This window comes from Ovis aries, chromosome 7, assembly GCF_016772045.2.
Source record: "Ovis aries strain OAR_USU_Benz2616 breed Rambouillet chromosome 7, ARS-UI_Ramb_v3.0, whole genome shotgun sequence".
NCBI classification, from domain to species: Eukaryota; Metazoa; Chordata; class Mammalia; order Artiodactyla; family Bovidae; genus Ovis; species Ovis aries.
This window is the reverse complement of record NC_056060.1, coordinates 82,585,431-82,610,136: the sequence shown is the minus strand read 5'-3', so window position 1 is coordinate 82,610,136 and position 24,706 is coordinate 82,585,431. Positions and strand designations below refer to the sequence as shown.

At 44.6% G+C, this 24,706-nt stretch overlaps 1 protein-coding gene across 4 annotated transcripts in view; it reads left to right on the top strand.

Moving 5' to 3' along the window:
- ZFYVE1 (zinc finger FYVE-type containing 1) overlaps nt 1-24,706 on the top strand; it is a 45,257-nt gene that overhangs the window by 177 nt on the left and 20,374 nt on the right. For 3 of the 4 annotated variants that reach the window (XM_060418250.1, XM_042252722.2, XM_027971985.3), the window contains exons 2-3: nt 1,333-2,275; nt 21,514-22,018. In XM_060418250.1, the coding sequence (XP_060274233.1) occupies nt 1,793-2,275; nt 21,514-22,018 (988 nt within the window). In that variant the 5' untranslated portion in view covers nt 1,333-1,792. The remainder of the gene's footprint in view (nt 1-1,332; nt 2,276-21,513; nt 22,019-24,706) is intronic. The other variant, XM_060418251.1, reaches the window with a different exon arrangement.

Here is a 24,706-nt window from a genome sequence, read left to right as displayed (position 1 = left end):
GCCGCGGTCGGGGAGGGAAGGGCACGGCCCTGCGCCGGGCGAGCGATAGCCCTGGAGCTCCCTCTGCCCCCGGGAGGAAGGGGGGGCGGGTGCGGCTGGGGTGGGGGTGGGGTGGTATAAACAATGGATTCGGCTCTGGCCTCTGCCAGCGTGGGGGAGATTTGGGGGGACCTTCTTTGTTCTTAGATCCTGCTCCAGCCCCTCGGGTTGAGGTGGTGTTGCCTGGGAGGAAGGAAGAGTGAGAAATCCCCGGCTGGGGAGAGGCGTCGAGGTGGGAGGCCGAGTGGGCAGACTGTTTGCTTGGGTCTTGGTGGGCGGAGAGGTATCCTTTTGAAGGTTGGTTTTACATTTTTAATCAATTGTGACAATTTTGATTTTTGTTAACGTTGCGGGAGCTGCTTGGGCACGTCTGTGATTAGGGTGTAAATAAGGTCTCCTAGTCATTCCTTTCGCCTTCTCTGTTTATCTAAAAATTAGATGGATAGATTGATTTCTGTATGGGAGGAGTTGAATACCTGAAAGGAGGGCTTTACATTTCGTTGGAGCATTAGAATGTGCGTCCAGGCGAAGGGGAGTTAGAAATATGATTGTAGAAGGTACAAAAGCCCCTTTCTTGCTCCACTTATTTTTCTTTCTTTCTTTTTTTTTTAAAGTTATTTTAAAGTTGGCTTTTGAGTGACAAAGAGAAAAATTATTTAACTCATTGCACGCCTGGCTTTGCAGTGGGCCATAGTGAAGGAATTCTGTCTCCTGTCGCTCCTTTTTTGCAATTAGAGAAAAGGGCGAAAGGAAGTACAATAATTGTTTTTAAGCACCATAGAATGGTGACTCTTTCCAGGTTTAGAGTCCTTAATAGGCATCTGTCTAGAGTTGAAACAGCCCAGTTACAAGGGTCTTTGGACGTGTCCAGGACTTTGATGGAGCTAGAGTTTATTATTATTGCTTCTGTAGCTTTTTACAGGCATCTTTCTTCACCTCTCCCAATTGTGGAGTGCAGGGACTGGTGCAGAACGTTGTCCCTTCAAGGACTGTTTGCTTAGTACTTTCAATCTGAATCTAACAACTCAGGGAACAGAGAATTTCAGTCTGGGAAATAAAGCGACAGAGTCTGTTAAGTGCTTTGATCCTAGAGGTAGTTGTTTTCAAAAGGAACAGCCTTAATCATGATTTTGAGGAGAAATTTCTAGGATCAGAATGAGTCAGTATTTAAGTTTCAAGAATGAAATTTCTCTTGGGAGTATTGGCCTCATATTTAATCACAATCTTCTTATTCTTTTTGTAAAGGTGCACTTTTTTTAAATGAGTGAAATACTTTTCCTGCCTCTATTCTAGGTATCCCCAGAAATATTGACTTGATGTTGGATAATATTGAAAAGCTCCTGACTACTCTTTCATTACCAAAACCTTGCAGCTGAGGCCTCACCCATGAGCCCACCTCAGTAACTCCATCAGATCTCTCTCAGATAGCCATAAAAGACTCTTTCAAGTTGATTTTTGACCACATATTTGCCTGCACTTTATGGAAGATGAAACTATCAAACCAAATCAACACTGCTGCTGATTCAAGAGTCTTAGAGGCAGAAAATTAAACATTGGAACATTTGTGAGTGTGTGAAGAATTCTAATAGGACATCGATTGTTTTTTTAAAAAAAACAACAACACTTTTTTTTAGGGTATTCAGAACCCTGTGGAAGTTGTGTGCAGTCTTCAGACTCAACACCTCTGTCTTCACTTCCCCTGGGGAAATCCCAGGTACCGTTACATGGTAGGTGGTTTCCTTCCAGTCTGAATATGAGTGCCCAGACTTCCCCAGCAGAGAAGGGCCTGAATCCAGGGCTGCTGTGCCAGGAAAGTTACACCTGCAGTGGGGCTGATGAAGCTGTCTTCGAGTGTGATGAGTGTTGCAGCCTGCAGTGTCTCCGTTGTGAGGAGGAACTCCATCGGCAGGAGCGCCTGAGAAACCATGAGCGGATCAGACTCAAAGCTGGCCATGTCCCTTACTGTGACCCCTGCAAGGGCCCCAATGGGCACTCTCCAGGTGTGAAGCAGAGGGCAGTGGTGAGGTGCCAGACCTGTAAAATCAACTTGTGCCTGGAGTGCCAGAAGAGGACTCATTCTGGGGGTAACAAAAGGAGGCACCCCGTTACTGTGTACCATGTCACTAAGGTCCAGGAGTTACTGGAAGAAGAAGGGATGGATGAGGAGACCAAGAGGAAGAAGATGACTGAGAAGGTTGTGAGTTTCCTCCTAGTAGATGAAAATGAAGAAATTCAGGTAAGCGCTCAGTGATAGTAGGATTCATGTGGTAGTGGAGGAGATGTGTTGTTGGCAGGTGACTCTCAGGGAACGTCCAGGAGGAGCTCACATTTTAATCGCTAAGAGGCAAGACTTCCGAAAGCTTAAGTTGCATGGAGTCAGATTCAGTCACTTACCAGCTGCGTGACCTTGGGCTGAATTATCAGTACTTTACCTCTCTGAGCCTTAATGTTCTTGTCTGTAAACTGGGGACAGTGCCTACTTCATTGGGTTGTTGTGAGGAAGAAATGACACAGTGTTTGTAAAGCCTGCTAGATAATGAATACTCAGTACATGATATCTGTCATTATTAAGATTATTATCAGAAAGAACTGATTTAGAACCATTTTCTGAATGAGAGCACTTTGGTAAGTTGTGAATACATGTGAATGAGGAGAGACTATGCGTACAGGGAAAGAAACACTGACTTTTTTGGTGGGTCCCAGGGGAGTGGAAGGCTGTAAGTCATAACCCTGCTAGCTCCATTGGGAGACAGGTCTTTGAAAAGTGGGCATTTCCTAAGGGTAGTACCCTCTCCAGGTGGGCTCTTATTCTCATATATTAGCTTCTGATCAGTAGAGGCCAGTAAGGGCATCTGTGATTTCAGGACTGGAGAGTATTTGATTCAGTTCTGAGCTAGGGAGAGGATGGTGAGTGGTAGGAGCAAGCAGGGGAGATGAAAGTGTATGACAGTTGGGCCGTTTGGGAAAGGGGGTAGATGAATGTTTATACTTGCCAATGAAGCTAAGCTAGTATCATCATTTCTATTCTTTCGAATGAAGACTGCTTGAATTCCATCCTGGCTTCACTTACTGATTGTATCACCACAGATAAGTTATTTAAACTCCGTGCCTCAATTTTGCTTCCACATCGTAGAGGCAATTGAGAGGATTCAAAGAAATTAGGAATGGAGATGGAAAGGCCTTTATCACCGGGCCTGGGATTTGGAGTCAGCCTCAGTTTGTTGTATTTGTCAGTATCAGGGAGTATTTGTGGTACATTTGGTACTTTTAGTTGTGACGACTCCTCAGGCCTCCAGATTGGAGGAGTACGTTTGTAAGTTACCACTTGGAAACTGTCTAATTACCCTTGAATATTTTTCATCTGTCTTTTTCCTCCTTAGATAAGATTATGGAGATGAATTGCATCATGATTTCTATGTACATGTATTGTCAGCTAAATACTTGGCTAACACAGGCTTTTCTTTCTTGGTTGAAAGGAAATAATAGAGTTATGGAAGAGTGACCCAGATCCCCTTCTGCCTCCCTTGTTAGCAATAATGTCTCCTTTATGGATTATGCTCTAATTGGGTGACAGTGTGGACTAAATATTTATAAATGGAACACTTGGATTTGGATGATTCTTGTTGGTTTTACCACCAGTTCTCTTTAATGTGGAATACTTTGCAGTGTTGTCAGTTTCATAAAATGAGAGGAAGATTTGGGATAACCAGTAATCCTCATGGATATTGTGTCAACACCAAAAAGAGTGTTTCTTAAGGGAAGGATGCTGTAATTTTTTTTTTTTTGTAGCATTGATACATATTTCTTAGTAGAGAATTAAGAAAATAGAAGAATGTATACCAAAGAAGACAAATCCAACTGTTTGTGCATCTGTTTTTCTCGTAATATGTTTTATATATATATATATAAAATAATTGGGTTGTTCTGTAAAGATTTCTCCTTCATAAACATTGAGTACTTCCCAGGAAACAGTTTATTAATTGCAAGCAGCTTTGGTTGGGACTAATAGATTAGATGAGAATTTTAGGTGGAGATTTGCTCTCATAGAGTCATAGTGGGAAAGTACGTGGAGAAACTGTCTGGTTCCCTTTTCTAATGTGCACGTCTGAAACAATTAGAGAAGTGATTGTCTGCTATAAATCTAGATGATTAACTCAGCTAGATTGTAAACTGCTGGAGAGCAGGACCCTGTGTTGTGCCCTGGGTCCTACAACGGTGGACATATCAGCCCATAAATACTTGATTGGTGATGTCACATCTCAGCCTCAGTTTTTTAGAAATGAATATCACACGCATACTTAGTAAAAAGGCTAAAACCATATGAAAGGACATACAATGACAAGAGTTCCCCTCCTACTCTATGCTCTTGGTCTCTTTTGTTAGAACATTCACCGTTGACAGTTAACTATGTGCCCTTCTAGAATTTTTGTCACGTATGCTTATGAATATATGTATACATCCTTTAAAGTTTTCAACAAAAAAGGGAATCTAATATACTTGCTGCTCTGTCCTTGGCTGTTTTTCACCAAAGGATACTTGTAGAACTTTCCTTATCTGCACTTTGGGGTTTACCTCATTATTTAAAGGCTGCCTAGTACTCGGTTAAATGGTTTTTCTATAATTTTAGCCTATTACGGGATGTTTGAGTTATTACAACCAAGGATGTATTGAATATTCTATAAATCTATTTAGAAATGGAATCTTTGTCAAGTGATACGTGCATTTTAAATTTAGATCGATACTACCAAATTTCTGAACCTTATTTTCTTTGTTCCTGCAGTGCTTCTCTGAATCTCCCCTGGGTTCTGGTCTTGGCTCATTGTAGTTAAAATTTAAAGAGCTCTTACTGTGGTACTTGGCACTATGCATAGCATTTGCGCTCATTGAATCCTGATGATAGATAGCTCTGTATTAGTTTCCTACTGTTGCTGTAACAAATTATCACAGATTCAGTGACTTAAAATAAGACAAGTTTTTCTATTATAGGTCAGAGATCAGAAGTCCTAAAATGGATTGATGGGGCTTTGTTCCTTCTGGAGACTATGGAAGAATTTGTTTCCTTATCTTTCTAGCTTCAAGAAGCCTCTTGTGTACTTTGGCTTGTGGCCCCACCATCCAGCTTCAAAGCTAGTAGTGTTAACATCTTCTAATCCCTTTCTCCATCTTTTTTCTTCTGCTGTCACTTGCTTCTCTGCCTGTGGCCCTTCTGCCTCCCTCTTGCAAGGATCCTTATGGTTATGGCATATTCTCCCCACCTCAAGGTCCTTAATTCAGTCATATCTGCGAAGCCTTTTTGCCCCATGAAGTGACATATTCACAGGTTCTAGGCACTGGATGGCATCTTTGGAGGTGGGGTGGGGGCAATTTCACCCCACCACAGCCTATGAAGTAAGTGTATGTCTTAGTCAGTTGGGCAGCTATAACAGAGTAACATAGATGGGGAGGTTTATTAACGACAGAAGTTTATTTCTCATGGTTCTAGAGGCTAGAAAGTTCAAAATCATGGCACTGATCGATTCAGTGTCTGATGAGTGTTTGGTTCATGACAGCTGTCTTCTCACTATGTCCTCATGTTGCAGGAAGAACCTCTCTGGAGTGTCTTTTATAAGCACACTAATCCTGTTCATAAGATTTCTACCCTCATGACTGAATCACCTCTCAAAGGCCTTACTTCCTAATGCCATCACGTTGGGAGTTGGATTTCAACATATGCATTTTAGGGGAATACAGCATATCATCTACAAGCAGTGTATTTTCTCGATGAGGACACTGAAACGCAGAGAAATAAGTGGCAGAGGATTTGCACTCCAAGATCCTTGTGCTATAACATTTCTGTTCTCTCTCACCAAGTCATTTAAACGTTCTAATCAAACTTCATTCTGGTCAGTAGCATCAGCTCACCAATTCCTCATGGCTACTGTGAAGATCAAATGAAACACAGCTCTATGTACATGCAAGACTGTTAGCATTGAAGAACTCCTTCCTCCTATCAGTGACGATTTCATGATTTAGGCCCCAAGTTTGTTTTTCTCTGCATGTTTCTAGGCATTTGTGGGCTTTGATCAGTTTCAGTTTAGTGCATAGGGATTATTTTAGCAGCTTGTAGGCTGTTACTGTTATGTGAAGTTCCCTCAAATTCTCTGGCCTAGAATCACCTAAGATTTGTTGTTTGTGATCTGAGTATTATTTAGTTTCTTTTGGAAAACCTGAAAGGACAAAAAGCTTCCCTTTGGGGGTGACAATTTTATCATTAACTTGTTGCCATTTGAGTATATACTGGAATGGCAAATTTGGGGAGAGACTGACTTTTAGTCTCAGAAGCAGGAACTCATTGGTGGCTCATAAATGGACACATTTGGTCTACTAGCCAAAGACATTTCATTCATTCATCACATTTATGGAGTATATCTGCTGATGCCAGTCATTTTCTAGGCTCCAGAGATAAGGCTTGGTCCATGCTGTCATAAGAGCTTACCATTAAGGGAGGAAAGCAAAGTTCACACATGTAAAGCACATAAATAAGGTGGTTTAGATGTATAATCAAGGAAGAGTGACTGAGAAGCCACTTTTGCCAGATGGTCAGGGAAGGTTTTATTGTAGAGGTGACTCTTAAGCAAAGACATGATGGTTAATACCACCTGGGGAAATAGACCTCCAGACAGAGGAAAATGAGAACAGAAAGCAGGTAGGCTGGCATGTTTGAGTAGAGAAAGAATGCCTGTGTCGCTGGAGTGAGCTGACAGAGTGGTGAGGATGGAGGTGCAGAGGTAAGCAGTTGCCAGATCCTGTGGGGCCTTGTAGGCCGTGGAAATAAGTGTGGATTTTAAATGTCATGGGAAGCGCCAGATTGCTTTATGCTAGAAGGTCACTTGCACTGACAGAAGTGTTCTAGAGATGCTCTTGACTTTGGTGTGAAGACTAGGAGACATTGTAGTGTCTAGGAGAGGGCAAGAAGAAAACGGGGAACCCACTTAGGAGGCTGTAGCAGATGCAGAGGGGAGAAGGAGCCTGGATTTGGTGCAGTCTTTGTCATGGTGAAATGGAAAAACATTGATGAATTTGGCACAAAGTTTGGATGTAAAACAGGAATGCTGGTATGTTGGGTGGTTGAGTGAAGGAGTGAGAGAACTCAGTAGTGACTCCTAGGCATTTGGTTTGTGCAAATAACACTTGGTTAAAACCCCAGGTTTAAATTGATAAAACCCCAGACTTATATTGATAAAACTTTTAAGAACTCAGTTCACATAATAAAGAAAAAGTTAAAGTAATCTCATTTGTTATTATCTAGCATAGTAGTTCTCAACCAAGGGTTATTTTGCTTGCCCCCAGGGGCAGGGGTGGGGGGGCATTTGGTAATGTTTGGAGACTCCTCTAATTGTCACTGCTGGGGGATCAGGGATTATGTGCTCCTGGCTAGTGGGTAGAAACCAGAGTCCTGCTGAGTATCTTAAAATGCATAGGGTAACCCCCACCTAGAGAATAACCTGGTACAAAATGTCAAGGGTGCTAAGATTGAAACTGATCTAAGAGATGAAGATTTGTTCTGATATGAGACCTGGATTCCAGTGAAGTGGAAAACATTTAACCAATACACCACTTTTTCTTCCTCTTCTGGTTCTTTCTGTTCCTCAGAAGTAATTTAGCTGAAATCAATATCATCTTTTGGCATATTTTGTAACCTCTCTAGTGAAATGGTTAGACCTTCTGTGTTGTATTCATTGATTTTTCTAGACATTACTGGAACTGTACTTGGAAAACCAGAGACTCATGGGTCCATTATTTAGAAACTCACAATAAGTAAATGATCCACACTGACAAGAGATCTATAGTCACCTGAAGTTAGAGACAACGCCCTTAGCAAATAACTCAAAGGTTAAAAGAATAAAGTTCTAAAAATTAGAGTTCTTAATGGAGGTAGGGGGTAGTATTTTCCTCTTTGTTGAGTCTTGTGAGGGATTCAGACATCTTGTCTTGCTGAAATATTTCTAGTCACAGAAATGGTGAAAAAATTCATATGCTATATATTATATAAAATAAAATGATACATTTATATATACACAGATCCACATCTAATATATGTATATATAAATCTTAAACCCCAAATTTTTCTTTCTTTTTACAACCACTCCATTCTCCACTGTCTTTTTTCTACAAACTTGCTATAAGAACAGAGCAACGCACTAACCATCTCTTGCACGTTTCATCCTCATGCTAACTGATCCCCAGTGGTAGGAGGGCTGTATCCTCTTCATGCCAAAAAGCTCTAGAAGTTAAATCCCCTCCTGCTGAACATGTGGGGTGATAAGGAAGCCCAGTGAGCCAGGAGTGGTCCATGAGACACTTAAGAAAGTGTCTCCTGGGGTAGGCCTTCCTAGACTAGAAATCCAGAGCCTTAGGCCCTGTCTGAAAGGGAAGGCCAGGGTAAGTCTTCCTGTCCTTCAGTGAAGTCAGTGGTGGACCTCATCTCACTGAGACCGTTCCTTTAAGAAGACCCATCACGTTGTTTGGCTGCTTCACTTGTTTACAGTCCCAGAATAGTGTGGCTCAGAACACTGGGAGTTGGCCTTTTTTTTTTTTTTTTTAATTGGCTAAAAGAGACATTATTCTAGTGGGATTCAGGAATGGAAAATAGCTGAGGATGTTTTTGTACTGTATGGGAATCCTTGACCCCAAACAGGCTGTGCTGGTCTGTCCCATTTCTATTCTGCTTTTGTCTTAGACTCATCTGCGGGTGACCCCCTTGGCCTTGTCCTCAGCTGCCTGGTCTAGGGTACCTTCCAGGGGCTTGCTCTTCCCAGGAGCTCTGTTTCAGAGAAGCTGGCAGAAACCCCTCAGGACTTAACTGTCGGTAGGTAGGCAACCTGGGGATCATAATCTTCTAACTTGTGGAACTTCCTTATTTTTCTCTTCGAATGGTCAAACTATTATAGTATAAGGACTCATTTTGGTGCTGTGGCTGGTTAGCCCTTTGGCAAATTCTGGTCAAAACACAAATATATTTACTCTTGGTTATTAGGTGTCACGTTAAAAAATGTACTGAAAAACCCCTCCCATAGATCTGCTTAGGAGCTGTCTGTCAAAATAATAAGCAGTAATTGGTACAACCGCAGAGACTCCATCGCCCTCCACCACCTTTTACTCATAGAAAGCCAAGTAAAATCCCCTTTTGTTTAGTAATAGTAGTTGGGGGAGGGCATTGTATGATATTATTGGGAAACCGGGGTTGAGGATGACTCAGACAAACAGGAAGATGGAAGAACCCCTATCATATGCCCCTAATTTCTGCTCAGCATCTTGTGAGCTCACTCAGCCTTGGGCTTATTCAGTTGTAACAGACTCCTGGCATTTAACCTGGGAGGCTATTTTGTTTAGTCCAGGCCTGTTTAAAATTTGACCCATGCAAGCCATCAAAACCACTGTGAGTCAGCTTTTCAGGGAACCTATCTTTAACTATTTTAAGTTACCTCCAGTTTGTATGATTCTAATTTTTTTTCTGGTCTGTCAGTTCCTTGAAGTGATTGATTTTTTTTTCTGGAATTTGGTAAACATTTGGCTTTTTTGAGTAGGGGTTAGTACACCAGGCAGATTTCTTATTAAGATGACAGTGTATGTCTTCCCTGTGGCTGCGTCTTCTGGCTGTACTACTCTTGAGTTGGTCCTGCAGATTGTGTCACGTGGAAGCCTTCTGATGGCTGGCTGGACTTTTCTGGGGAGTCCTGTCTGCTTTGGGAACAGCTCCCAAGAGATCATTTCCAGCTGAGGTTGGAACTGCTAAAATGTATTGAACACATTTGATCAGTGAGGGGCAACCAGCGGAAACCTAGTGGGTGAGATCACAAAGAAGGGAAAGAGATAGAAAGCTTTCAGGCAAGAAGGATTGGAAAGACCTGTGGGAAGGGACACAGAGGAACTTTCGGAGGCAGGAAAGAGTGGGTGTTTCCTTGGAGAATGTGTTGTTCATTTTGCCCCTCTTTCCAACAGCTTTTGGCCAATAATTAAGAGGTTCCCTTTGACCTGTTTGTGAGGTCAACTTGGTGGTAGCTGGAATCCTTGGTGGTGGCAGAGAGGTATACCCACCATACGTAAGCACTTGGCCTCTGGCTTGAATTCATGGAGGATAATACAGTTTTCTTGTAGCTTCTGGAATTTTTTTTTTTTTCTCTCTTTCCTAATTTTCTTCTGCTTGTGACTGGGTTATTGCTGTCTTTCCCAGGAACTTGACTCTTAGAGTAGTTGAACAGACGGAGCCTGGTTCTGACATGTAGTCACAGATACCCCAGGTTCAAGTTAAGAAGAGAATAAAATCCCAAGCACTTCAGCAGTCAGAGTATTATAGAAATTCCTCTACCTCTCAGCCCATTCTCCTGCCTGGTGAATATGTCATCTAATTAATACATGGCTGAACTGTTTTCCATAATCTCTTATAACCTTTCTTTTCAAAGAGTTTAATTCAGTTCACGTGTGTCATTCAACAGCAGTCATAAACATTTATTGAGCGTCAATTTTCTGCCTTACTAGTTTGAGTAATCTCTGAAAAATGCTTTAAAGTGAAAATTGGGAGGTTAAGCATGACTGGGCAGGGGTGGTGGGGTTTCTTTCCTGGGAAGGCCCTGCTGTCTTCTGTCCTTGCCTCTGAGGAGAGGCTGCTTGAGGATCCTGACTCTCCATACGCACCCTTTCTGGTCCCGGTGGCTGGGCGGTCAGTCTGTGGTTGGTAGGTCACTGGGCGCACGCTTGTTCCTCCCCGTGTCCTTAGTCAGCTCTGTTGTCTGGAACTGGATCACCTCACGGGCAGCCAGAAAGACAGCCCGCTTTGCCTTTCTTCTTTTTCCCTCCTTCCCTCCTCCTCCTCCTCGCCTTCTTTTGTTTCCTTCCTCCCCTAATTCTCTCTCTCTCCCTCCTCGTCCCTCCCTCCCTCTCGACTCTTCCTTCCCTCTCTCCCTCCCTCATTTCTTCCTTTCTTCTCCCCACTACTGCATGAATTACAAAGTTAAATCTACCACTGTCAGGAAAGATGTTTCTTTCCAGCGCTACATGTAAATGATTTTAGTCTTAGTGAAAGTTACTCAGTGATGTCTGACTTTTTGTGACCCCATGGACTGTATACTCTATGGAATTTTCCAGATCAGAATACTGGAGTGGGTAGCCATTTGCCTGGAGAATCCCGGGGCAGGGGAGCCTGGTGGGCTGATGTCTATGGGGTCTCGCAGAGTCGGACACAACTGCAGTGACTTAGCAGCAGCCGCCGCCATTCCCTTCTCCAGGGGATCTTCCCAACCCAGAGATCGAACCCAGATCTCCCGCATTGCAGGTGAATTCTTTACCAGCTGAACCACCTGTGAAGCCCAAGAATACTGGAGTGGGTAGCCTATCCCTTCTGTAGCAGATCATCCCAACCCAGGAATCCAGCTGGGGTTTCCTGCATTGCAAGTGGATTCTTTACCAGCTGAGCTACGGGAATCCGTTTAGACTTATGTACCATATTCTTTTTTTTTTGGCCACACCATCGTGCAGCTTGGGGGATGCTCCCTAACAAGGGATCTGATTGAACCTGGGCCCTCAGCAGTGAAAGAGCAGAGTCCTAACCATTGGACTGCCAGGGAACTGCTTATGTACTGTTTTGGATTTTCATACATTTCTTCTCCTTTCACTACCATGAAGATTGAGTTTGCCGCATTTTTTTTTAAAGGATTGATCTAAAGAGATTTTGGCTTTATAGTGCTGCCTTCCTTGACCACCAGATTTAAAACAGCAACTCCTGCCTGTTCCTATAGTCCTACTCCTCTCTCCTGGTTTTTCTTCACTCTGCTTATCATTGTTTGACCTAACATGTACTTAAAACCAACCCTTGTGGTATAACTTACACATAATATAATATGTACATCAAAAACCGGTTTTTTGTTTCTTGGCTTTGTCCCATGGCCTGTGGGATCTTGGTTCCCAGACCAGGGATCCAACCTGAAGCCCCTGCATTGGAATCTCAAAGTCTTAACCACTAGATCTCCAGGGACGTCTCTGTAATGTACACATTTTAAGTGTACAGAATTGTGAGTTTCAACAAATATGTGTATACCTGTGTAACCACCTCCGCAACACTCGAGATGTAAGTACAGTACAGTTGCACCCCTGGGGCTCCCATAACGCTCAAGGTATAGAGCGTTTCCGTCCTCTCAGAAGGTTTCCTTCTGAAGTCAGTCCCCAGCAGTCACTCATCTGCCTTTTACAGCTACAGATTTGACTTTCCTAGAGTTTCGTGTAAAAATAGAATAATTCAGTACTGTTTTGTATCTGGCTTCTTGCACTCACCATAATGGTTTTGAAGGTCATCCGTGTTGTTGCGTGTCTCAGTTCATTTCTTTGTATTGCAGAGAAGCTCCATTGTATAGATGTACTGCAGTTTCTTCATTTGTCCATGGACATTTTGTTTGCCATATATATTTTTTGCTCATGGTCTTTCTTCTCCCCATTAGCATGTAAGCTTCCTGAGGGCAGTGATTTTTTTTTTTTTAAATAGGGGTATAATTCATGTAACAAAATTAATGATTTTAAGTAAACGATTCATTGGTATTTGGTACATTCAATGTGATGCAGCCACCACCTCTGTCTAGTTCTAAAACATTTTCGTCATCCCAGAAGAAAACGCTGTACCTGTTAGGCAGTCCATCCCAGAGGGCAGTGATTTTTTTGTCTTTTTTATGCAACATTTGTTATTTTCCAGTTATAAAACTAACATAGACTGGTGATGTTAAAATACTGAAGATACAGAACTACAAGAAAGTATCCACTTTATCTTAATTTTACAATGAAAACCACTAGTCCCTTCAGTTCTTCTGAACGTTGCATTTACTCTTCGAGTGTGGCCTAGAGGCAGACCAGGGCACTGCAACATCGTCAGCACTTAACAGCATTTACGGCACGCCTCCGCTGCGCTGAGTGCTTGCTGTGCATTCTCTCCAACTTAATCCTCACAGCAATCCTGTGAAGTAAATTACATTGTTACCCTCATTTTACAGATGAGATAATGGAGCCCAGAGAAATTAAATAATTTCTTTAAGGTTTTTCTGAAGTCAGTGAGTGGTAGAGGCAGATTGTACCCCCTCTGCTTTTTTTTAAAAAGTATATATATTTTTATTTATTTGGCTGTGCTGGGTCTTAGTTGCAGCATGAGAACTCATGTTGAGATAGGTAGGATCTTAGTTCCCCAATCAGGGATCAAACCCAGGCCCTGTGCATTGGGAGTGCAGAGTCGTAGCCACTGAACCACCAGGGAAGTCCCCCCTCCACTTTAAAAAAAGATATTTTCTTGGCCGCACTGCACAGCATGTGGAATCTTAGTTCTTCAACCAGAGATTGAACCCATGCCCCTTGCAGTCTTAACCACCGGACTGCCAGGGAAGTCCCCAGATTGGACCTGGATCCTAAGGGGTAATACTATGCTATGGCCTTCCCTAGAGAGAATATAGCATCTAGACGTTCTGTGCTGTGTTTATTCACTTACTTAACAAATAAGTACAGATTTCCTGTTGTGTGTCAGGCCCTGTGTTAGGGCTACAGTGGTAAACAGCACAGCTTAGACCCTTGCCAGCCTGGAGTATGCTCTAGTGGGAAGCTGGGACCAGGAATAATGGGAAAATGTTAACAGAGGTGGTGGGTGGGGACTGGAGGCTATGATTAAGAGAAGGGTAGAGAAAATTGTCCATGGTGCGATCCAGGTGGAGGTAGATGTGAATCGAGCTCTCACTTTTTAAAAAAGTAAAACATTTCCTTTGTGGTTTATCACAGGATATTGAGTATAGTTCCCTGTGCCCAGCTCTGCTGTCTTTTGTCTAGCTTAGGGTTGTTACTACTAATCCCAGAGCCTTTACCAGAGCTTCCATCTGTTTCTATAGCTGGCCAGATACGAGTATGCCATGCCACACCAATGAAAAGGGGACATCTTCCATTTGGAAGCTCCTTGGAAGAGTTCCTTGAGGATGATGTGGGTCTTGAGGATGATGCTGTATTTCCAATCCCCAGAATCTAGCATTGCTTTGGAAAGCTTTTCACTCAGATGTAAATGGACAGCTGAACTGGGTGAGTTGGGTGAAGTCAAAGAAATCGACCATGGAGCTAAAAACGACCCGTCTAAAAGAATCTGTTTTGTGGATCATCTCTACATAGAAACATTTCTCTCTCCTGCTAGAGGAGCTGCAGGCAGCACTGTGAGGTCATATGTCAGAGGCACTGGTAGTTAGAAGACATGGGAGGAGAATTCCTGACCTCTCAAGTAATGGAACTCTTTTGAGGACACTGGAGTGGAAGAAAACGATCTCTGGGCTTACCAAATGCGCTCAATGTGTTTGTGAAGCCAATCCTGTGACTTCAGTGGTCTTAAGAAAACATTTGATTGAGAAACAATTGTTTTTTACATGAAACTTGATTGGCACATGCGTGGGTGAACACAAAAATGTACAGTCCTTTGAGGATAGGATGAAAGGTAATTTTCTGAACTAGCTGGGTTGAGGGGAGCAGGTTTACTAGAACTTTCTGGCAGTAGGGATTTGCTGTTGGAAGGGAACCTCCTTTGATTTGGGACTTTAACAGTGGACTGGCTCCTGATCTGTTTGACATTGTTTAAGTAAAATTTTATCTGAAAATTAGGCCATGGACTTAAATCTTTGCCTGGAGTTTTTTTCAACATGATGAAAATGGCTCTGGATTTTTCAGAGAAGAGCGTCCTCACTTTTCACTTCTCCTTTCCTTCTTACAGAATATGGAAAATGATACCTAAATTTATACTTATGTTGGTCTTACACCGTTAGATTAGTGCCAGATACTAGATGAAGCTTGATACATATTGATTGGTCAGTAGAGAAAAAACACAGCCTAAAAGTTGAGAATTAGGTCTTACTTGGTGACTTTACTGAGGAGTATAGCCTAGGGTAGCCTCTCAGATAGCCCACTCCAGTATTCTTGCCCCGCAAATCTCAGGGACAGAGGAGCCTGTTGGGCTGCCGTCTCTGGGGTCGCACAGAGTCGGACATGACTGAAGTGACTTAGCAGCAGCAGCAGCCTCTCAGATAGCTCGGAGGAACTGTTTCAAGGCGTTGAAGGAGAAACCAGGATACAAGGGAGTTTTTGCGGGGCTTCTAGTCCAACAGCAAAAGATCACTGCTAATTACAAAGAACAGAAATCTCAAGTTAATGATTTCAGTGCTTTTCTTTGAGAAGATGCAAGAATCTGGACTCACTGAAATTATTCCTTTGATATACAGCTTTACTGTCTAGAGTCAGTATTCTGTTTTTCTCCATCCTGAATCCCCTCAGGGTAAACCATGGCAGGAGGGGTGGGGTGGCTGCAGTGAATGGTGGCTGGATGGAGGCAACATTAGTTGTTTACCAGAATGGCAGGCAGCATTCTTTGTTTACTAAAATGGCAAGCAGCGTATTTTTTGTGTACAGATTAAATGAAATAATCAAGTTCTCATTTCCTTCTGAGATAGTGGTTCCAGTTCTGCCAAGATTGAGAATCTGATTTGGTTTCTTTGGGTTCTGTCTCTTCATTGGAGCTCAGGCAAAAATGGAATGAACGCAGAATAAACTAGAGTTGTTGTTCAGTTTCTAAGTTGTGTGTGACTCTGTGGCCTCATGGACTGCAGCATTCCTAGCTTCCCTGTCCTTTACTGTCTTCCAGAGTTTGCTCAAATTCCCGTCTTGAGTTGTTGATGCTATCTAACTATCTTATTGGCTGCTGGCCTCTTCTGCTTTCAGTCTTTCCCAGCATCAGGGTCTTTTCCAGTGAGTTGACCCTTTGCATCAGGTGGCCAAAGTTTTGGAGCTTCAGCATTAGTCCTTCCAGTGAATACTCAGGGTTGATTTCCTTTAGGATTGACTGGTTTGATCTCCTTGCAGTCCAGGGGACTCTCAAGAGTCTTCTCCAGCACAGACCCTCACATAAATGTAATTAGTGGGAACTTAACTTTGGGGATAATTTATCAATTTTGAGTAATTTTAGAATCTCAGTGGAGAGGTATAAAACCATCTTTGTTGTCCAAGGATGGGATTTACCATGAGCACTGTGGGGGGCGGAGCGGTCATGCTTCCCTTAGCCCTTCCATTACTTTGGGAAAGGACCTGATTTTTGTCCTCAGCTATAACAGCTTAGAGGACTGTGTGTTTGTAATTGGTGCAGATCAGATCCTCTGCACTTAGCGACCAGAACTGAGAGGACCTCAGTCCTGAGTTTTTTTCCTTTGGAGTATATTCCGGTGTCTTTAACTTTACTGCCTCTGCTCTGTTGAACTTTCCTCCTTCAAAGGCTTTTTACTTCGATTTTTGTCCCATCTCTTGCTTTTTCCTCCCTCAGCCGCCTCAGAGCAAGGCCTACACGGTCATTCTTCCTGGAATAATTCTCTGAGGGCCGAGAAGGAATCTCTTGGAGACTGTCATCATTCCCCTTTCCTGCTTGGGTCAGAGGTTGCCTTTTTCACTGTTGCAAACTGCCTGGAGAATCCCAGGGACGGGGGAGCCTGGTGGGCTGCCGTCTATGGGGTCACACAGAGTCGGACACGACTGAAGTGACTTAGCAGCAGCAGCAGCAGGTTGCTCTGAACTCTGAGCTGGAACAGTGTAGATCATTGAGTACTATAGCATTTCATTCTAGAAACTCTCCTTGGAACTTTACCCAAAACGAAAAGCTTTGTGGGTGAGACAGTGATAGAGAGAGGGGTGTGTTGTTTGGTTTCTTCAAGATGGGTATGGTGATCGTCAAAGTCGCTCAGTCATGTCCGACTCTTTGCGACCCCATGGACTGTAAAGTCCATGGCATTCTCCAAGCCAGAATACTGGAGTAGGCAGCCTTTCCCTTCTCCAGGGGATCTTCCCAACCCAGGGATCGAACCCAGGTCTCTCCTGCATTGCAGGTAGATTCTTTACCAGTTGAGCCACAAGGGAAGACCAAGCTATAAAGTCAGTATCAATAATACTATGTTGTTTGCTTAAGGGGAGTGGAAAGGAGTTACCAGGAGCAAGTAGTGAGTTCTTTTCATTTTCAGATAGAATTAGTTTAGATTTCACCCCATCACTGCCTTAGTCCCTGGATGAACAACCTCTGAGCCACAAGCAGGCGCAAGCCCGGGAGCTGCTGCTGTGCCCCTGGATGTTTTCCCAGCGGCCTCGTCTTTACTAAATAATGGCTGGTATTCATCAAGCGCTTGCTGTGTGCCAGGTGTTGTACTGTGCCCTTTGCGTGCCTTATCGCCTTTAGTCCTCTCAGTAGCCCTATGGGTTGTAGAATCTCTTACCATCTCACTTCCCTGAGGTTTCAGGAGTTAAATAGCTTTTCCAGGGCTACACTGGGAGTTGAATTTGGGTGTTTCTGACCTGCCTGAGGTCCATGTGAGCAGGAGGAGGATGGAAGGCAGAGGCTGGGGAGGAGCACCTTTGGGGTGTTGCTCCTGTTTTTGCTGTTGGGTCAGGGCCGAGGACCATTCCCAGCATGTTAAGTTGGGTGGGGTGACCAGTTGGCAGGGCTCAGAGTCAGCTAGCTTATTTCAGCCCAGGAATGGAGCAGAGTGGGAGCAGGCAGAACCAGCAGAGCAGCAGCCTTGTTCCCCTGGCCCCAGCCTTCCTTCATCAGGGGAGTCTTCTTATCTTTCTTATCTTTCTTGACCGTCTCTTCTGCTGACTGAGGGCTTCCCAGGTGGCTCAGACGGTAAAGAATCTGCCTGCAGTGGGGGAGACCTGATGGAGCAGAGTGGGAGCAGGCAGAACCAGCAGAGCAGCAGCCTTGTTCCCCTGGCCCCAGCCTTCCTTCATCAGGGGAGTCTTCTTATCTTTCTTATCTTTCTTGACCGTCTCTTCTGCCGACTGAGGGCTTCCCAGGTGGCTCAGACGGTAAAGAATCTGCCTGCAGTGGGGGAGACCTGAGTTCGATCCCTAGGTCAGGAGGATCCCCTGGAGAAGGGAATGACAACTCACTTCAATATTCTTGTCTGGAGAATCCCATGGACAGAGAAGCCTGGCGAGCTACAGTCCATGGGGTCGCAAAGAGTTGGACGCAGAGACTAACACTTTGAGTTCACTCTCTTCTGACTGAAAAACCGGTCTTGCTGCTTGCTCCCTAGGCTGTTGTCTCCTTCCTGGCTCCGGGGAAGCTGCCCACAGGTTAAGGATGAATTGAGTAGTAGAACAGGGAGCAAAATCATGCGAGAGGCAGAAGGGAAAACGAAGCATGGTTTCAGTTTGCCAGGCATCTTCTCGTTTATCTGTTGATTTGATTAGCAACCAGTACCCAGTCAGGGGAGGCAAAGATGGTTATATCCTCATTTTACATGTGGAAAAATGCAGTCAGTGCATATTGAATGATTATCCAGGGCTCCTTGGTAGAAAAACCAGCCTGAGCTTTGAGAGCCTCCTAGAATTCTTTGCGCCAGACTCATCTGCACATGCACACGTGAACTTGTGTGTTTAACATACCCCGGCACACCTGGTGCTGAAATCATATCCCCAAATGCTGACTCCAGTGACTTACTTATATATGTTATGCACATCATTTGGTGGGTACTTCATCGGTATAAATCTTGAGACATTTAACAGCTCCTACAGGCCCCTTTTCAGGTGCCCACTCTTGAGTGTCCTGGATACCCATTGTGATTTTTTTTTTGGATAATGGATTCATGATTGAGTTCATTTCCAGGGGGGAGAACCCCTGGGCCTCGTCTTCTTCCTCCAGACTGTTTGATGACTCTTGCAGCTGGCCGCTCTGACCTTATCTGACTCCTTGCTGGTAGAGGTTTATGGAGCTTTTGTTTTGTTTTCTTGCGGCCAGCTTAGCAGCTTGGAAGGATACTGGCGGAGTGACATGGGTCCAAAGTGGGCTGTTCTGTGTAACTTCTTGTTCCTCTCAGTTGCCTGGGAGATCAGTGAGCCCAGTTATCAAATGCTGCTGCTGTGTTCAGCCCTGTGGACGATCCAGGGTGGAGAAAAGTGATCAAAGTTCCTAGCAAGGTGCACTGCTTCATTCATTCGGTAACTCGATATTGAACTCCTCTCCTGGGCCAGGCTGTATCCTGAGTACTGGGGGTATAAGGGCAGACTCTATTCTGCCCTCATGCATCTAGGGAAGAGCACTGTCAGTGCAGTGGGCATTCAGTAAATAAAATATCGTCATTAAGGCTATTCCTGTAATAATCGTAGTGATGTTATTAATGGAATAGTGAGTGCTTTACTATCTTGATGAGATTATGGGAAATGAAGACATCATATTATCACACCCAGTGGTCTGGCTCCCTGTAACTTCTCCTTATCAAACCAGCAGACTCTTGAGAGTCAGGAATGTGTTCTGTGTTGTTGTTATTGTTTGTTTGTCTCCTGGCTGGAGGATAAGAGTTGTAAAGGTTCATCACTCCTTTAGCTGGAGTAGAACACCAGGTGTTTGAATTAGGAGCTTTGACCCTGGGGATTTGTATTCTGAGAGTTACAGCCCTTGAGCGTCTTCCTGGAACTCCAGTCCGGGATCTCTCTCATGGACACCAGCTCCCTTCCTTGCTGGCCTGACTATTTTTTAAATTTTGTCGAGGCACGCAAGTTTTCTCTGTTTGTGGCGTGAGCGTCTCTTACTGTGGAGCGTGGGCTCTGGAGCTCACAGGCTTAGTAGTTGTGGCGCTTGGGCTCAGTTGCCCTGTGGCATCTTAGTTCCTTGTTTAGGAACCTGCATCAGCTGCATTGGAAGGCAGATTCTTAACCGCTGGACCACCGGGGAAGTCTCATGGCCTGACTTCTTATAAGGACTGCAGTGTTTTTAAACTGTAAACAGAGGAATTATGGATAGATGGGAATTTGACTCGTAAGTTGTTCTTTTTTAAAAAATAGTCTTACTTAGATGTAAGTCACATACCATGTATTTATCATCCTTTTAAAATATACAGCTCAGTGCTTTCAGTATATTCATAAAGTTGTACAGCCCTTAGTACTGTCTAAGTCCTTAGCATTTTCATCAACCCAAACAGGAACTCTCTACCCACCAGCAGTCACTCCCTGTTTCCTGCATCCCTTCACCCCTGGCAGCCACTGATATACATTCCATCTCTATCAGCTGACCTATTGTGGACATTTCATATAAAAGGAATTATATAATATGTAACATTTTGTGTCTGGCTTCTTTCACTTAATATAATGTTTTCAAGGTTCATCCATCTTGTAGCATATATCAGTACTTTTTATAGTTGAATAATATTCAGTCATTGTATAAATATACCACATTTTGTATATTCACTTATCAGTTGATGGACACATGGGTTGTTTCCATCTTTCACGGTTATCAATAATACTGCTGTGAAGATTCATGTTCAAGTTCTGTATGGATGTATGTTTTTAATTCTTTTCGTTTATACCTAGGAGTAGAGCTCCTGAGACATGTGGTAACTCTGTGTTTCACTTTCTGAGAAACTGCCATGCTGTTTTCTAGAGTGGCTGTGCATTTTAACATTCTCATCAGCAGTGTTTGAGCATTGAAATTTCACAGTATTCTCACCAGAACTTGCCATTATCTTTTCGATCATAGCCATCCTAGTGGGTGTGAAGGGATATCTTATGTGGTTGGTTTGCATTTCCCTGATGACTATGGCGTTGAGCATCTTTTCATGTGCTTATTGATAATTTATGTCTTTTTTGGAGAAATGTCTGTTCAAATTTTTTGCTTAATATTTAATTAGGTTATTTTTTCTTACTGAGTTGTAAGAATTATTTACATATTCTGGACCATTAGTCCCTTATCAGATTTGTGGTTTGCAAATATTTTCCCCTGTTCTTTGGATTGTCTTTTCATCTAATGGTATCCTTTGCAGAATAAAAGTTTTTAATTTTGATGAAGCCCATTTTATCCTTTTTTTTATCTTGTTGTATTGCTTTTAGTGTCATATATGAGAAGACATTGCCTAATCCATGGTTGCAAAATTTCCTCCTATGCCTTTTAAGAGTTTATAGTTTTAACATTTTTATGACCATTAAGTTCTTATATACTGACTGAGGCTTTCAAAGTTCCTGTTAGCTGTTTGCTAGGGGTAAGTGTAGGAGAAGGCAATGGCACCCCCCCCCAGTACTCTTGCCTGGAAAATCCCATGGACGGAGGAGCCTGGTGGGCTGCTGTCCATGGGGTCGCTAAGAGTCGGACACGACTGAGCGACTTCACTTTCACTTTTCACTTAAATGCAACCCACTCCAGTGTTCTTGCCTGGAGAATCCCAGGGACAGGGGAGCCTGGTGGGCTGCCATCTATGGGGTCGCACAGAGTCAGACACGACTGAAGCGGCTTAGCAGCAGCAGCAGGGGTAAGTGTTGGGTGAGAGGTATTATCCTGGGACTTCTTTTCCTTGTCACATTGACAAGTCAGTTGAGGAGCCCTGGCAAGCACTTAATTCTTGGCAGGTGTTTCTAGCTATTTTGTGGTTTTCGTATTTCATTGTCTTTCCCCTCCCTCCCCCCTTTTTTGGGAAGGTAACAAATGAAGAGGACTTCATTAGGAAATTGGACTGCAAACCTGATCAGCATCTGAAAGTGGTTTCCATTTTTGGAAATACTGGGGATGGGAAGTCTCATACCCTCAACCACACTTTCTTCTATGGCCGAGAAGTCTTCAAAACCTCCCCTGCCCAGGAGTCCTGCACTGTGGGAGTGTGGGCAGCATATGACCCAGTCCACAAAGTAGCAGTGATAGACACGGAAGGGCTCTTGGGAGCTACAGTGAATCTAAGCCAGAGAACACGGCTGCTGCTTAAGGTCCTGGCCATCTCAGACCTCGTCATCTATCGAACTCATGCAGACCGACTGCACAATGACCTCTTCAAGTTCCTTGGGGATGCCTCAGAAGCTTATCTGAAACATTTCACTAAGGAGCTCAAGGCTACCACTGCCCGCTGTGGCCTGGACGTCCCCTTGTCCACCTTGGGCCCTGCTGTTATCATTTTCCATGAGACTGTGCACACCCAGCTGCTGGGCTCTGGTAAGTATATGGGGTTTGGTTGTCACACATTGACCTTTCTGGGTTCCCTGGGCTGCAGTAGTGACTTGGCGTTGGTAGATTGCCCAGAAAAATTTCTGCCTGGGCAAGACATAAGGAAATGTTTCAAGAAGGATGGCGCGATCAACCATGTCAGAATCTGCTCATGGGCAGGATGAGGACTGAGAATTGCTGATTGGCTTTGGCGATATAGAGGTCCTTGGTGATCTGGCTAAGACCGTTTGCCAGGAATGGTGGGCCTGATCAGAGTGGGATCAAGAAAAGAGAAGGAAAAAACTTAAGGTAGTATATTGATCTCTTTCACAGAGTTCTATAAAGGGAAGCAGATAAGTGACAGCAGGAGGCTAATGTGGGATTTCAAGGAGTTTTCCCTTTTTTGAAATTTAAGACGTGAGGTATTGCAGATGCTTGTGTATTGGTGAGAATGATTCACTAGAGCAGGAGTGATGCACAGGTGGAGGGCTGACTTTAGGAGTGTGGACGGCTCATCTGTAACAACAGGAGAGAAGGGAGATTATATGGACATGATTACGGGTAAGTAGGTAGACGTGGTGGAAGTTGTCTTATTGTTTCTGTTTTCTTAGAGAAATAGGAAGCAAGAGCATCGCCTGAGTGGGAGGGTGAGAGAGCAGGTGCGACGGTGATTGGATGCAGGTGGGGGCAACAGGGTTGGCTCCAAAAGCAGTTTCATTATGAACGTTCATTCAGTTAACAAAGTGTATCAAGTGCACAAGGTCACGTGCTGACTGCCAGGACCCCAAAGAGAAAAAAAACCCAATTCCCACCCTCGAATAGCTGATAGTCTAGTTGGAGAGGCCACACATGTTCCGTTCTGTGGTGGGTGTCGCTCCTGGAGCCGTGAGTGTGCAGAAGAGGGAAACTGTACATGTCCTTGTGGTATCTAGGAAAGAGGAGGTGACATTGAACTTTAGAGACTGGCTACATAGAGGAGAGGAGGAAGGATGGTCTAGGAAGATGAACCTGCAGAGGTTTGAAGGAGCTTGTTGTATCCAGGGAGCTGTAGGTATTTGTATACCAAGTTCCTGGATTCTGTTCCTGCCCATTTCAGTGTATCCTCCTCAAAGGATGGGGAGTGATGTTTTTTAAAAGCTTATTCTTTAGGTCACGTCATACTCCTGCTTCCAACCTGTCAATGGCTTTCCATTACATCAGGATACAATCTAAACTCCTAATTATAGTGTCCTCACTCCTGCCTCTGTCTCTGAACTCTGCTTACCCCTTTCACTCCCTCCACTAGCTATACCAGACTTTTCTCAGTTCCCATCTTTGAACATGCTACTCTGTCTACCCCTCACACCTTCCTCCAGCCAGCCATCCTCTTTCAAATTCAGCTCAACTCTCAGGCCTTCGGAGCCTTTGCCAAGGGTCTCCTTTAAGATGGTCCTTCCTGCACCCTGGTGGTCCCGTCTTGTTAGATCACCCTGTTCATGTTCATCAGGGCAGCTGCCGCTCTCCAAAATCATCCTGTTTGTTTGCTTACTGGTTTTTGATCTTATCCCCTTGGAATGGAAACTCCAGGAAGGCAGGAACCTTGCCTGTCTTATTCACTGTTGCTTTTGAAGAGCCTGAGTGAGTGCTTGGCATACAGGGGGCTGTCATCAGATACTTGCTAAATGAAGAGGCTCAGCGTGTCTGAGGCTTAGATTGCGTGGGAGGGAATAGTGGACACACTCAGGGATCAGATCATGCATGGATGGCCTTGATTTAGGTCTCAAGTATGACAAGATCCCTTGAAGGATTTTAAGGAGGGAGTTAATGTGATCAGATCTGTATTTTCAAAAAGATCCCCCACGGCCTGTTGCAGGATGAACTAGAGAGGCACGTGAAGAGGCAGGGAGGTGGCCAGGAGCTTATCACAGTATTAGATGAGGAGTGATGGGGCCTGAGCCAGGGCAGGGCAGCAGGCAGGGAGTGGACACACTGGGACCGTATTAAGGAGTTAGAATCCGAAGGATCTGGGTCTAGGATACCTCCTGTGATTAGCACTTTTATGCCACTTTGGGTTTTCACAGCCTTGGTGAGGGGAAGGTCTAATCTCCTGTTCAGGGTTTTGAAATAACTAGCCTTTCAAAGTAACTTTTTGTTTCCATAGGCTTTACTTAAAAAAAAAAAATCTTATTTATTTTTGGCTGTGATGCGTCTTTGCCGCTGCATGGGCTTCTCTCTAGACGCCCGCAGCTGGCGGGGCCACTGCCAGGCTTCTCCTTGCAGTGTCTTCTCTTCTTTCGGAGCACAGGCTCTGGGGCATGAGGGCCTCAGCAGCTGCAGCTCGCGGGCTCCAGAGCGCAGGGGCTCGCGGGCTCCAGAGCGCAGGGGCTCGCGGGCTCCAGAGCGCAGGGGCTCGCGGGCTCCAGAGCGCAGGGGCTCGCGGGCTCCAGAGCGCAGGGGCTCGCGGGCTCCAGAGCGCAGGGGCTCGCGGGCTCCAGAGCGCAGGGGCTCGCGGGCTCCAGAGCGCAGGGGCTCGCGGGCTCCAGAGCGCAGGGGCTCGCGGGCTCCAGAGCGCAGGGGCTCGCGGGCTCCAGAGCGCAGGGGCTCGCGGGCTCCAGAGCGCAGGGGCTCGCGGGCTCCAGAGCGCAGGGGCTCGCGGGCTCCAGAGCGCAGGGGCTCGCGGGCTCCAGAGCGCAGGGGCTCGCGGGCTCCAGAGCGCAG